The sequence below is a fragment of the Gallinula chloropus genome (genome assembly GCF_964237585.1).
Source record: "Gallinula chloropus genome assembly, chromosome: Z".
Lineage (NCBI taxonomy): Eukaryota > Metazoa > Chordata > Aves > Gruiformes > Rallidae > Gallinula > Gallinula chloropus.
Window position 1 is genome coordinate 1,689,669 of NC_140089.1, and position 15,374 is coordinate 1,705,042.

Genomic DNA, 15,374 nt, shown 5'->3' on the forward strand with positions numbered 1-15,374 from the left:
ATGAAAAGGAGCATTTGCTTGACTTGGGGTTGCTGTTGTGGTTTTACATGGCAGAGGAGGGGGCTCTGGGGTGGGTTCTGCAGGCAGCAGCTGGAGCTTCCCCCAGGCCCCACAGAGGCAACAACAGTCGAATCAAGGCCTGGCCCCCACTGACCAAGGCTGAGCCCATCAGCGACGGTCACAGTGACGTATGGAAATAGACTCTATAACTGGAAAGTTATACAGTAGGTGTGTTTATTGTGCGCAGATGCATGGTGGATCGCTCCACCACAGACGTGCACACCTGGAGTAACAAAACTGTCCCATATTTATACAATAAAACAATGAATATTCAGTTAATGCCTATACATATTCATTACCCAACCCCGCCTACTCTTGCTGCTTATGGTAATCAGCTTATCAGTCCTTTGTGATTGCGCAGTTTCTTCCAAAAATTGTGGGCAAGGGTCTTCGGTGGTCCTTGGGAGGAAGGCCCCGGGTCCTCCTCACGATGTACTTTTCACCTCTCGCCTGGAATGTGCTGATCTTGCAAGCTTGCAGTGTTCTTATCAGTCTGAACTAATTTATGGCCTTGTTAACTATCCGCTTTCCTCCAGCAACGAGGTCTAGGAACACAATTCGTGTCCTTTATCAGCCACCTGTTGTCTTTAATAAGGAGGTAACGGGATGGACATTATTCCATCCTCGAGTTCTCACTCTTTTATCTTCTCCTCGAGATAGTACAAGGCCTTCAGAAGTAATCCCTTTGCTATGGAAAGGAAAGACAAAAACACTCCCCTTCTTCTTCACAAGCCATTCCACATAATTACCTAGCTGAGCAAGAGTTGCTCTCCATAATTATACTACACTACATATATAATCGTGATTCTATACCCTCAGATCAATTCCTATACTCACTACATATATATAATCGTGATTCTATACCCTCAGATCAACAGGCCTCTGGGAACCACGGTGAGGAGGGAAAACGCCAGCGGCCGCTTTGTGCCCCAGAGAAGGGAGAGAGAAGGTGGGAGAGACTGTGCAGGCACCAAGGGCAGGGAATCAGGGAGGAGGCACCCCTGAGCCCCTGGAGAAACCCATGGTGGAGCGGGTATCCCTCACAGCCCATGGACAAGGCCCAGACCCACCCTGCAGCCCCTGGAGAGGCCCCACGCTGGGGCAGGTTTGTTGGGGGGTTGTGACTCGGGGGGGGGGACCAGGCTGGAGCAGTCTGGGGCTGAGAGACATTGTGTGACTGATGGCTGCACCCAGAGCAGTGACCCACACTAAGGCAGCTGGGGAAGAGCTGAAACACCCTGGGAAAGGAGTCACATTGGAGAAGTTTGTGGAGGACTGTCTGCACTGGGTGGGACCCCAGGGTGCAGCAGGGGAAAGGGGTGAAGAATGGGCCCCCTGGCCAAGAAGGAAATAAACTGATGAGGAACTGACCCAAACCCCCATTGCCCTAGTCCCTGCCCCTCCCTGTGCCACTATGGGGGGAAGAAGGGAGCAAAGTCCTGACTAAAGTGCAGTCTGCTGAGAAGGGAGGGGTGGGGGGAGCTGCTGTAAGATCTGGTCCCACTTCTCATCACCCGACTGGTGTCACTGGGGGTGCAGGGCAGGGCCATCAGTTAGAGAGTTTTCTGTCCTTTATTTGCTGTTGAGCCTGTTCTGTCTGTGACACTGACTGTAGAATGATCTCTCCCTGTCCTCATCTCCACTCCTGAGCCTCTCAATATCCATTTTCTTCCCTGTCCCCCTGAAAAGGGGGGTCACAGAGCAGCTTTGGTGGGCTTCTGGCCTCCAGCCAGGGCCAAACCACCACAGCTGCTTTCAAATAAAATCAAAGAGCAACAATCAGTACAGATGTCACTAAAGATATTCCCATTATTCTCCAGAGGTAAATTGTCAGTGATATTGTTGGATTCTTAAGGGTTTTCTTTATGAAGCAGATTAAATATCTTCTTCAGTCATGGTCAGGAAGCTCAGGAAAGAGGCCGAATCTTTTACACACTCGTGACTCAGGGTGCTTCCTGGTGATACAAACAGGCAGCCGAACCCAGAGCGTACAGTTCATACACAAGAGTGCGTGCACGTGTGTGATTAATGCTAACTTTAAAAATGTCTCTATTCTGCAGAAATAATCTTGAATTTGTAGAACATTGTAATCAAGACGTTTCAGATGGGCACGTATGAACTGTTGCCCTGAAGTGATAAGGAGCACATGCACAAAATCTGACCCTTACACTTGATCAATACACCTTATCTCATTCAGCATCTTCCCAGCTACAGTTGAGGCTTTTCACATTTGTTATAAATATTCCTCTATCTTGTCTAAGGGAAACATCTGCTGTATGACAAGCTTCGACAAAGCAGCCAGCCCCATCTGAAGCACATATGTGGGCAATGAAAAAGCACATTATTAGTGCATATGAAATGCTGCTAATAATTTACTCACATTTGCAATAATATTTAAAATCATGGAATGTACTTTTGTGTTGCTGTTTGTTTGGATTGACATCGTACACCTGCCTTTCTACTGGGGGAATATGGGAAGCAGAACAAAGAGGTGAAGTGAGCTGTGTAAATGCTGTTACAGGGAAATTACTCAGTTCTTCCTGATCCACCATCAGCCAGAACACCAGCTCCTAACATGTTGTTTAGAGCACAACTCCTGAGTTAGAGAAGTAAATCCTTTCAGGGAAACGAAAAGTGGATTGTCGCTTTATTGTCATAACTTTGGAGCACTGTCAGGTCCCATTAGTTGGGCTGGCGACGTGCTGGCAGCCACCTGGATAGTCAGAATGTCTGAATTTCTTTAGAGCAGGTGTTTCCAGAGCATGAAGCTTTGAGAAATGGCAATGATCTGTAGAAATATGTTTGAGCCAGGCCGTAACTGGAGTGGAAAATTCTGCTCATGCAATATTGAAGACACAGTTGCATTACTTCAAACTTTTTGATATCTTTTTTTTCCCTGTCGAGGGTTGGAAATATTTCATGTCATGCTGTGAGCCCTCGACTGTTGATGTTCTGCTGCTTCATCCTTGCAGGACACCTGGGTTTGAGGTCGTCTGTTGTATACAATTGTGAAAGGAACACTGGTTTATGTCACCATCCCATTCCCTGACAACGACCCTCATGCATGGACAGTCACACAGCCAGATCTTCAGCTTTTCTTGTCACTTCTTTTATATGACCCCTGTTGCATTTTCCTTTCCCTTTACTGAAGCCTGGATTGCTGATGCCTTTGCTTTGTGCTGGATAAAGAGAAAGTGCTTTTTGCTTATCTTATCAGTGCCTTCTGGCAGGATCTTGACATGGAGCAGCAAATCAACAGAGACAGAACCTGTTGCTTGAATGGCTCAGATAAGAACTTGTGGATATCCAAAAGATACCTCTAAGCTTATGAAAATGTCCAGGTTTTTTTTTCCCCCCAGTAATATTGCCATTCATTTTTTTTCCTTGCTGGAAGCAGAAATGTATTGCAGCTGTAGGTTTCTTCTAAATGCTGAATATTTTTAGGTTTGGCATTGAACAAAGTATATTACACTTTAGGATCTATACCTGTGAAGTGGTAATTGTTTTCTGCAGCAGAGAGTACCTTAAATCTCTTATATCCCCTGAATTTCTGTCACAAGGTTTGTGTATGACACACAAATTGTAGAAGAGCTGTAAAGCCATCGATTTCTTAGCTTGGTTTAGCTGATAAACTGTTAGAAATAATGCGATCTTTGAAGTAGAGAGTCGGTGTTTGTGGTGCTGTGAGGGGGTGATTGATAGTTTTCATGGCAAAAATTGTCTTACTCTTCAGGGTCTCAGTCTGTGAGACGGTCTGAAACTTTCTGATGCAGTTTGTAAGAAGATACCAGAAATGATATTGCTGATTGTCATCTTTTAGCCATTAATTGCTGGTTTCAGTTCAACTGATTGACCCCTGACTTTGGTAATGCCTAGTGACCAGAATCAGATTCACTGTCTTTTTGTTTTATAATAGGCTTTTAACAAAATTCCCAGTTTTTTAACAAACTTCCCAGTTTGTTAAATGGTGTGTTGTGGGAATGGTGCTGATTTGAGACATCCTGTCACTCTGAAAGAGGTGTTATTTTTTGTCTGTGCTGAGGTGGAGTTGGGTTCTGACCAGTGAACATGTCGGGTGGTGCAAGCATCGGACGTACAGAAACTGGGATAGAATCACAGAATCCCAGGCTGGTCTGGGTTGGAAGGGACCCCAAGGGTCCCAGAGCTCCAACCCCCTGCCACAGGCAGGGACACCAACCTCCAGGCCTGGAGCTACACAAGGTTGCCCAGGGCCCCAGCCAACCTGGCCTGGAACACCCCCAGGGATGGGGCACCCACCCCCTCTCTGGGCAGCCCCTTCCAGCCCCTCACCACTCTCTCTGCAAAGAACTTCCCCCCAGTCTCTCCTCTCCCCCTTCTGTTGGGATGCAGAAATACAGTTTGTACTCTCCAATGTTTAGGGATAGTTAGTATCTGTTTTTGTTTTTATTCCATTTGTGTAACAGTTTGTGGCTTGCAGGCTTGTGACATTGCTTACCAAAGTGTTTCTGGCCTCCTTGGGCCAGCACTCTTGGAAAAAAGAATGTAAACAATAAAAAGAATCCCAGAATCACAGAGTGATTTCAGTTGGAAAGGACCTCAAAGATCACCTAGTTCCAACCCCCTGCCATGGGCAGGGACACCCTCACCAGACCAGGGTGCCCAAAGCCCCATCCAACCCGGCCTTGAACCCCTCCAGGGATCCAGGGGCTCCCACAGCCTCTCTGGGCACCCTGTGCCAGGGCCTCACCCCATGAGAGTAAAGAATTCTTTCCCAACATCTAAGCTAACCCTGCCCTCTGTCAGCTTGAAGCCATCGCCCCGTGTCCTGTCCCTGTCCTCCCTGGTGACCAGCCCCTCTCCCACGTTCCTGCAGGACCCTTTAAGTGTTGGTAGGCCGCAATTAGGTCTCCCTGGAGCCTTCTCTTCTCCAGGCCGAACCAGCCCAACTTTCATGAAGACAAAGGGAAGGAAACCATTGAGAAGGAAGGAAAACGAAAAGGAAAGGCATGGGCATTGTTTGAACCAAGGGATTTTAGGGTGGAACTGGTGTTACAGCTTGGAGGGGAAGGGTGAGGGGGACACTGCGGGGAAGAATGATGGAGTAGGTTGTGCATGCTGGTAGTCATCGTGCTTGGTTTTTGTGGCACAAGCTCCCATCGAGGGACAGGAAAGGGGAAGGACAGCTTTTTTTCTGTATTATTTACTTCAGACATGAGTTTCTTCTTTTGCAATGGTGAAAGCTGGGGCTGAGGATCAGGGCAGTATATATGCTCTTCCTCATTTCCGCCTGCGCTAGATACCGAGCATTGCAGGGGGGAGCTGGAAAGTTGCTACTGTCAGCCGTGTGTCCAGAAGTCAGTGTGTTAATAATAAAAAAGAAGAGATGATGAGTAAGGTGTTGGTCATTGTGAAGAATGTGGACGCTCTCTGCATGAGTCTTGCAAGGGGTTGTGACAGTTTCGGGCATGCATCACCGGTTTCTTTACAAGCACAAAAAATGGGAAGATTGATGTTTAGAGATGTCAGGAGCCAAAGCAGAGCTCATCCAACCCTCTTCCCTGGAGCGCAGCAGGTATGAAGAGTTTTCGTAGCCGTGGAAGTGGTGAGTGTGTCAGTGTTGTTTGTCTTGCAGCAAAGACAGGCAGAGCTTCAGGCTGGGGGAGACTGTCTGGAGAGCTGTCAGGCAGAGAAGGCCCTGGGGGTGTTGGGTGACTGTGACTGACCACGAGCCAGCAGTGTGCCCGGGGGGCCAGGAAGGCCAAGGGCAGCCTGGCTTGTGCCAGGCCCAGCGTGGCCAGCAGGTCTGGGGAGGGGATTGTGCCCCTGGGCTGGGCACTGGGGAGGCCGCAGCTGGAGCGCTGGGCCCAGTGCTGGGCCCCTCACTGCCAGAAGGACATGGAGGGCCTGGAGCGAGTGCAGAGAAGGGCAACCAGGCTGGGGAAGGGGCTGGAGGGCAAATCCTCTGAGGAGCGGCTGAGGGAGCTGGGGGTGTTGAGCCTGGAGAAGAGGAGGCTGAGGGGAGACCTTCTCCCCACCTCCCCTGCCCTGCCAGGAGGGTGCAGAGAGGTGGGCGATGGTCTCTGCAGCCAGGGGACAGGAGATGGGACAAGGGGCAATGGGCTCAAGCTGCCCCAGGGCAGGGTCAGCTCAGCTGGGAGGGAAAAGTTCTTCCCTGGCAGAGCTGTCAGGGCCTGGCCCAGGCTGCCCAGGGAGGGGCTGAGTCCCCAGCCCTGGGGGTGTTTAACAGAGGGGAGATGAGGTGCTCAGGGATCTGGTTTAGCACAGGACAGCGATGGTTGGACTTGGTGATCTTAAAGGGCTCTTCCAACCCTGTGATTCTGTGAAAAGCTGATACCCTGTGGCTCAGAGTTGTGACCCTGGAGGAATAACAAGAATAAACCCTGTGTTAAAAAGCCTTTATTTTGCGGCTTCCGTTGTGCTTTATATTTACAATTACGTTAAAAAGAAAAGGGTGGCGGTGGGAAGAGAAACAGCCCAAGTTTCTTCTGAAGTGGTGTAGCACTTAGTACACACGTGGTCTTCCAGATCTTTGTCTTGCTGATTTTTGTTTCCTTTTTTTTTTTTCTAGCGGAGGCCCCGTAATCACATAATAAAATATTAATAGCACTGGTCTTAAAAGATTTAGTTCCCAGCATGAGAATATGTAACAGTGGTGCTCTGTGTGTATAATGTATGAAGTTCCTGTATGTACCGGGAATGTATAATAGATACAGTTGTTCTAGTCTTAAAATTAAATGTGGTGTTCCTAGCGTGCCCTGTAATTAGATGCTGCTTGTGGAGAGGCGTGTTAAAAATTATTTTGCAAAAGCTCTGTAGATAAAAAGAAATGTAATTTCTCTCCTTTGTCATTTGGACAGAAATGTGGTTACCGTTCATGTGCTCCAGAGAGTTCCTTTCACTCTGACTTCCTTTATTATTATTATTATTATTACTTTCTCTTTTATGCCACAGTTTATGTGACTAACTGCTCTAAGAATCTCACCTTGGCCCTGGCATACAGGAAAACTAAGAATGCATGTGAAGAGATACAGCTACATCTAATATCTTTATGGGTTTCCCCCCCCCCCCTATAACTCTGTGGAAAAAAAAACCCAAAGCCCACATATTTTGCAAAGTAATGCAGTAGCTGGCAAAGCTGCAACTCATGTATGTTTAATCAACATTTAGATGACTGCTGATGAATAAATAGAGGGTTTGAGGGTGCTGGTTATAACTACTCTGAGTGGTACAATACGTTCCAGGTCTGCTTTTGTTTCCTAACTCTGCTCTAGTGGGATGAGAGTTTGTGTGTGTGATTAAAAATGGAGGGCTCCATAATAAATACAGATAGAAATTATTTTCCAAGCACATTTTTAATGAATAAATTTAACTGTTAGGATGTCAACCAGTTTGGTGTTTGGTTTTGTTATTGTTTTGGGGGGTTTCTTGTGAAAAAAAACCTGCCACAATGCTTATGAAAAATTTCGTATGAAAAATTTTTTATGCAAAACCCCCCACATCCTTTATGAAAAAAAAACCCACAACGCTTAGAAGTTGTCAGACTGGTGGTGGGAGTGGGTTCCTTGGTGTTGTGCTATCAGCTGTGAGGTGGGGGCAATGGGATGTGGCTTTGTCTTATTTCAACAGGTTGCTGATGCCAAGGAGAAACAGACCTCACGTGAAACTTTCAGTAGTGTGGCAAAGTTGCATTTTTATTTTGGTTTGTTTTTTTTCTTTTTTCCCCCCTTCCAGAGAACAAACCAGGTTGGAACAAGTAATGCAGATTTTCCCTCTGCGGATCCCGGAATGTACCAGTTGGACATTACTCTAAGAAGAGGACAGAACTTAGCAGCTCGGGACCGTGGAGGTAAGCGTGCTGGGAAACACAGCCTGAACATTTGGGAAGTCCCAATGCCATCAGGTACATTTGTAAGAGGTTAATAAAGTTAGGATTAAGGTTTGAGTTGTTTCTGCATTGTTGGTTAAGCTCTGCTTAACACTATGGAGAGGCTTTTTGACACAAGAGCACAAAGGAAAAGGTGCTAGGGCCAGCTAAACCCACGCAGGAGGAGGTAGATATTTAGCTAACACCAGTTTAATTCTTTTGCTAGTTAGTTTTCCTTCCTTTTTTGGAATGTTTCAAACTAGGAAAGGTGTGATGGGTGTAGTTGAACCATGCAGAGTTGTGCTGTCTTGCTGCTTAACTTGTTTCTTGACTGCTTAAAGCAATAAAGACTAGAGCTGTATTTAAAGGCAATGGCAGTAAACCTGTTCTGAGATGGATCCAGGCTGGTGTACGTTGGCATTATAGGTCTGTTCTGAGGCATGTAGTGCAGGCAGGGCTCCTAAAAGTTGCTTGGACCCACAGGAACACATTAGGCTGACTCAGTGACTCTGTGCAGGCAACTGCAGCTCGTGTTTAAAATGAGATGTCAGTAAATCTGACTAACTGCCTGTTTTGTGTTTGCTGTAACACATTGAGAGAGAGAAAAATCTAACTGCAAAAATAGTGTTTCACATCACCTCTCCATGCTTACCTGTGAAGTCACTCCACTGATTTCAGATCCGAAACGTGGTGGCAGAAACCTCAAGCACTGTTTACATTGGTAGGAAATTACTCTGCTGATATTTATGTAACTGAAAATGAAATTTTCATATGCTCACTGATGCAAGAATAAACTTTCATGTATATCCTTCCCCTAGATATATTGATATTCTATCAAGGCTTGCCTGACAGTCATTAAAAATAGATGCTCGAATGTTTTTGTTCCATGAGCTGGAGAGACTTGCCCAGTTTCTGAATAATAAGTGCTGCAATTCATATCCATCATTCTTATTATTTATAAAGAAACACAAATATGAATGTAAATTTGATTATTTGTATGCCAGGAAAACTTCTGTAATTGTTTTTTTCCAAGATAATATGGGAGTCTAGGGCCAGAGTAAGGAAGGCATGGGGGATCCATCTCCTGAGGTGGAATCCTGGGGTCTGAAAGGAATAGTAGGCACTGTATAAAATGTCAAGTGCTTGAAGAGGTCAGTTAAGAAAGCTGCACCCTGAACAGCTCGAGCTAGCTGGGAGGCAACATGAGAGTGGTGTTTCCTCAACACTTGTTAGCTCTAGAGCCCAGGCATGAGGGTTGCACCAGACGGTCATCGCCCACCCTGGGATGGAGCCCCTAGTTTGCTTTTGAAAGGTGATGGGTGGATGCCATCCAAATGCTGAGCAAGTCCTGGCTTTGTCTTCCAAAAACACACTGATAAGGATGGTAGTGGTTGGGCAGGACAGGAAAGGTTGGATGCTGTGATCTTAAAGGGCTTTTCCAACCCTGTGATGATGTGATAAAGCACCATTCCTCCAAAACTTTTCCCAGGTCCTCTGCTTAAAGCCTGACAACTGAATTTTCTCCAAGTGCTGTGAATTTCACTCTAAAAGAATATGTGAACTACACGGTACAAAATCATTTTTAATTTTAGCTTCCTGTTCTTCAGTCTCTGAGCTGCCTCTTCACATACCCTTCCAGAAACCTGCTGCTGAACATATTGCAGCCTTGGAATTCGAAGTTTGAATTCTCATGTCGTGCATGTTCTGCACACTTTATCTTCCCCAAATTTATAAAAAGCAACACCACAGCATTCTCAGAGGGGAAAGAAGGCAGCTATATTTATGTGGCTAGCCATGCTGGCACTCATCATGGCTATTACTTGATAAATAGCATCATTGACAGTCACAAAAAAAAGGAGAACAGAACATTCTTCATGTCTTGCTGTTGTCTCCTCAAATGATTGGAAATAGTCCTTCGTTATAGCAGACTGTTTATGCTGTGGTATGTGTGCTACGACAGAAGGAAGCGTGACTATTGGGTTTAACTCCACATCTTCACAGCAAATCCTGCCTTCAGTCTGATCCAGCTTTCCTTCCCAGTGCCAGAGAGCTGTGGTACCCTAACGTTCAGCTGTGTGATGAACCTTTGTGCTTCTGGCAAAACCCTGCAGTGACACAGACACAGCTTAGGACAGAGGCTTGGTTTAAACCCATCCTAAAGTAAACTATATAGTTTGATTGTGTGCTTGACACAACAGAAGGACAGGAAGCCATCCAGAGGGACCCTGACAGGCTGGAAAGGTGGGTCTGGGTGAACCCAATGAGGTTCTACACTGCCAAGTCTCAGGTGTTGCACTTGGGCCAGAGGAATTCCAGACACAGATACAGCCTGGGAGAAGAGCTGCTGGAGAGCAGCCCTGAGGAGAAGGACTTGGGGATTGTGGTGGATGAGAAGCTTGACATGAGCCAGCAGTGGCTCTTGCAGCTCGTAGGGCCAATGGTATCCTGGGCTCCATCAGCAGAGGGGTGGCAGCAGGGACAGGGAGGGGATTGTCCCTCTCTGCTCTGCCCTCAGGAGGCCCCAGCTGGAGTCCTGCTTTTTGGGAAATGTACCATGCTGTTCTTCTGCTCCCCTTTACACAAGGTTGGGGAAAATACATAGCAGTGGTTTAATCCCTAAGATTTTATGTCATGGCAAAAAAACAAGCCAGATAGTAGGGATCAAGTCCTTATAGCTTGGGAAAAAAACATATATATGTATTTTGATTTTACCAGTAGGCATGTAGATTGACCTGATCTTGCAAAAAAACAGAAGGGAAATATTATTATTATTATAATTATTATAATTATTATTAATAATAATTGTTATTAATAAAATTATTATTATTAATAATAATAACTTAACAGACGTGGAAATACTTATTTTAAGTGTGAAGCATTCATTGGCTTTCTCATGTTGATCAGAAGTCGTGTATTTTCTGCCTGAATTGTTGCAGGAAGAGCTCCTGAAAACAACCAGCTATCGTTGCCTAAGGCTTTGACCTCTAAATGGATAGTATTGCTGGATCTCTGTCTCTCTCTGCAGGAGACAGTTCCCTAAAGCTTCCCAAGACTAGAGCATCTGTCTCTGTAGAAGCAGCTGAGGGATTGATTTAAGTTTCTGTCTCCAGTGGTGAATCCAGCGCCCAAAGGTGGGGAGAAGTGGACAGAAAATAGTGTGCCACTAGTGCCCTGGTGCAGTGCAAATTCAACTGGATGAATTTACCATTTCCCATACTGAATATTTAGATCAGTGAGGAACAAGCAGCTTGAATCCAGAATTACTGGGGGGGGATGACTCAAAACCAGGAGAATCTGAGGAAGTGTGACAGTGTGAGAACAGACACACAGACTTTGCATTTTGTCTGGCAAATCACTCTTTATACATCTACATTTTCAGGGTCTAGGAGGAAAGTACCTGCCAGTGGGATAGCAAGTGAAGTGAGGTGACTAAGTGGCCCTTCGAGATACTCCTGATTTTGTGTGATGACATTATGTTGAAAGCAAACCCCTGTATAAAGGGATGCATCTGGAGTCCTGTGCCCAGAGCTGGGGCCCCAGGACAAGAGAGATGTGGGGCTGCTGGAGAGGGGTCAGAGGAGCCACGGAGATGCTCAGAGGGCTGGAGCAGCTCCCCTACGCAGAGAGGCTGAGGGAGCTGGGCTGGGTCAGCCTGGAGAAGAGAAGGCTGTGGGGGGACCTCACTGCAGCCTCCCCGTCCCTGAAGGGACCCCAGGAACAGGAGGGGAATGGGCTTGTTAAAGGGCAGAGACTGGCAGGACAAGGGGCTGGAGTGAAGCTGGAGGAGGGAAGGGGGAGAGGAGAGACTGGGGGGAAGTTCTGTGCAGAGAGAGTGGTGAGGGGCTGGAAGGGGCTGCCCAGAGAGGGGGTGGGTGCCCCGTCCCTGGGGGTGTTCCAGGCCAGGTTGGCTGGGGCCCTGGGCAGCCTTGTGTAGCTCCAGGCTGGAGGTTGGTGTCCCTGCCTGTGGCAGGGGGTTGGAGCTCTGTGACCCTTGGGGTCCCTTCCAGCCCAGACCAGACTGGGATTCTGTGATTCTATGATTTGGAATTATTGAAAAGACTTTTATTTAAGGCTAACTGCACAGCATGTGATTTATGCTTGAACTGTAGGTTTCACTGATCTAGGATGCTGAAATTCAGTCCCTAGCTTGAATAAAAGAGTATGTACATCATAGCTTCAGCAGTTGAGAATGTCTCCATCCTTATGACCCAGGGAGATCAGGGTCATGGAATCATAGAACCAGAGACTGCGTTGGGCTGGAAGGGACCTTCAGAGCCCATCTAGTCCCACCCCCTGCAGTGAGCAGGGACATCTTCACCAGAGCAGGTTGCTCAGGGCCCCATCAAGCCTGACCTTGGATGTCTCCAGGGATGGGGCTTCTACCACCTGCTTGGACAACCTGGGCCAGTGATCCATCACCCTCAAATTGAATATTTTTTTCCTAATACCCAACCTAAATCTCCCATTTATGAGTTTAAAACTGTTACCCCTTGTCCTATCACTCCACGCCCTTGGGAGCAGCTCTTCCCCAGCTTTGCTAAAGGCACCTATCAGGGACTGGAAGGCCTCTGTGAGGCCCTCCTTACTATGGAATAAATGTTTCTTTATTGTGAAATATTGTTCAATCTGCCACACAATTGAGAATGGTAGGAGCACACCCAAGTTTTGTTACCTGGAGACGGGAGGTGAGAGGATTATTGGCATAAATCAAAGGTGTGGTGCTTGCACCTTCTTCCAACTGTGGCAGATAGTCTCAAGCCAATAACCAAAGAGACATCCTACTCATTGCATAACAGGTAGCTGGATGCCAAATTATTTTTACACAGCCTTTTGGATCAGTATTTTCATGCCACCAATTGTGAACATTTGTCAAAGCAGGTCTTTAATTATATTTTTAGTCTACCACGTTAATTAGGTAGGGAATTTGAAAGCAAATCAGGTACTCGTGTTTAGATGCAAATCTAAAGGTTTCAAATCAGCATGGGCAAAGGTGTTACCTTGCAGGAAGGTGTTCTGGAAGGGTTAGATTAAGTTTTATCTGAAATAATAATAGAATTGATAATTTTTAAGGTCTGGGGATGTGACTGTCTGGAGGAATTAGTTGTTAGATGCTCCATTTCCTTATTGCAGTGGTAGTGAGCATGACACAGTGAAACAAGGAATGGCAGCTTGGCATGCCTGTTACTCTGGAATTCATGTAAATATATGTAGATAAATGTGCCAGCATTTATGGTGTGTAAAAACATTTGCAGGGTGTCTCATTTCAAGGTACATGCTTGCTAGGTAGGCTCAACAGAGCTTTATGTCTGTGTTCCAGCAAACCCCCCCCAGATTTGGGAAGAGGCTGCTGGTGGTCTGTGTCTTTTATCTGCAGAGTGAGGATAGCTTTGGTGAAGGGGAGTTGTGACCCTGTGTTTCATTTGCTTTTCTGTGTTTTTCCCTGCTCTGTCTCAGCCTTGCTGTGGCTGTTCTGCTCTCTGCCTTGGCAAGGTGGCTTCTCTTCCCTCACAGCCTGGACTCCTTGGATGTTTTCCCCTCTCCAGATGCCACAGCAGGGTGCTGGCAGCAGGGCTGGTGGTGATGGGGAGTGGTGTCTTGTCCTGATGTCAAAAAGCCAGGAGGAAAGAGCAGAGGTGAATAGCAAGTGATGTGGTTCTGCACTCCACTGATGTGTTGGCAGCGATTTCCTTGGTCTGAGTGTGTCCCTTTGCAGAAGGTGCTAGAAGAGGGGCTCTGTTCCCATAGTCAGGGACTCATAGTTTCGTCAGATCTATAAGGATGGAAAAGACCTCTAAGAATCAAGTCCAGCACCACTATGCCAACTAAACTGTGTGCTGGAGTGCCACATCTACATGTGTTTTGAGCCCCTCCAGGGATGGGGACTCTAGCACTGCTCTGTGCAGCCTGGGCCAACACCTGACCACTCTTCTAGGGAAGATATTTTCTTAATCTCCAATCTACACCTCCCCTGGCACAACTTGAGGCCATTTCCTCTTCTCCTGTTGCTTGTTACTTGGGAGACCAACCTCCACCTCATTACACCCCCCTTCCAGGTAGACTGCCTTCTAGCTCTCCCCTCAGCCTCCTCTTCCCCAGAACAGACCCCCAAGGTCCCTCAGCTGCTCTCATCAGACTTGTGCTGCAGACCCTTCCCTGCTCTGTTGCCCATCCCTGGACCTGCTCCAGCACCTCAATGTCCTTCTGGGAGTGAGGGGCACAAACCTAATTCCAGCACTCAAGGGGAGGCCTGACCAGTGCCCAGGACAGTCAGATGGACTCTCTCATGTAAATGGTGGTATTATTAATAATCTGAGAGCAGGGTTTAGGCACTTGACAGTCTTTCCCTGTGGCAAGGCCTGGCAGAAGCTGCCTGTGAGTGCTGGCTCTGTGCCACCCTCAGCAGAAGCTGGCAAACACCACTGTCAGCAGCCTCATATGCTCTACCAGCTTCCTCATCTTTGGGCATCCCAAGAGAAGATCGTTTTTTTGGGAGCTGCAGAGTACTTCCAAGCCAGAATCTACACCTCTGGGTAGCAGCCTCTTTATTTTCATGCAAAATCAAATAAAAAAACCCAACATCACCAGTAAGTCCCCAAATGGAGATTTACTTCTGGGAATCATGGAGCATATGCAGGAAAGTGTGTTGACATGCCTGAGTGGGTATTGAAAAAACATAATTACAAAGTGGAACTATAGCTTTCTGTTTTTCTGAAGCATTTATTTGGTTGGTTGCTTTTAGGGACTCAAACCTAAAGCTGTTTGCAGCAGACTTGGAAAATCTGTATGCCACAATGCTGGCAGAGGCATTGAGATGGACTGTGGGCTATGAATGTTTATTGTGTGTTCAGAAATCACAAGCCAGGTTAAGCAGGAGGCTTCCTGAGTATCTTAGGTACAGTCTCAATTTTATGAGTCCTTAATTTATTTCTGATCCACTGGAGTTGGTAGCAAAATCTCTATCAGTTGTCATGGACCAGAATTTCCTCTCCTGTAACATTCACGTGGGTAAAATAGTATGTATAATATATTGATATGTATAATATATTAGAATCCCATAAAACACAATGGACATAAAGCAATAAAATAATCCTTACCTTCTTGGAGAAATGGGGTTGGACTCGATGATCTCTGGAGGTCCCTTCCAGCCCCTACGATTCTGTGATTTTCTAGAACAGGCTATTTGAGGGCTTGAGTTTTACAATTAAAAATGGCACCTACAGAAGCTCCAGGAAGGTCTTGTAAGTCGCTTTTCAGAGGTGATCAGAGGTGATTGCTGTTACTAGGGTGGGGTTTTTTCTGTGGTTTGGTTACAGGTTGATTTAGAGAAACAGGAGGGGAAATGTAATGAGACTTGTGGTTCTCATACAGGGTGTGACATTCATAGAATCCCAGCCTGATGTGGGTTGGAAGGGACCCCAAGGGTCCCAGAGCTCCAACCCCCTGCCAC

The 15,374-nt window shown here is 46.6% G+C and overlaps 1 protein-coding gene across 1 annotated transcript in view; it reads left to right on the forward strand.

The window, feature by feature from the left end:
• Positions 1–15,374, forward strand: part of MCTP1 (multiple C2 and transmembrane domain containing 1) — a gene marked incomplete at its 3' end in the record, with an annotated part of 294,163 nt that overhangs the window by 103,956 nt on the left and 174,833 nt on the right. Inside the window, exon 2 of the mRNA XM_084278338.1 lies at positions 7,795–7,909. Coding sequence (XP_084134464.1) covers positions 7,795–7,909 — 115 coding nt within the window. The remainder of the gene's footprint in view (positions 1–7,794; positions 7,910–15,374) is intronic.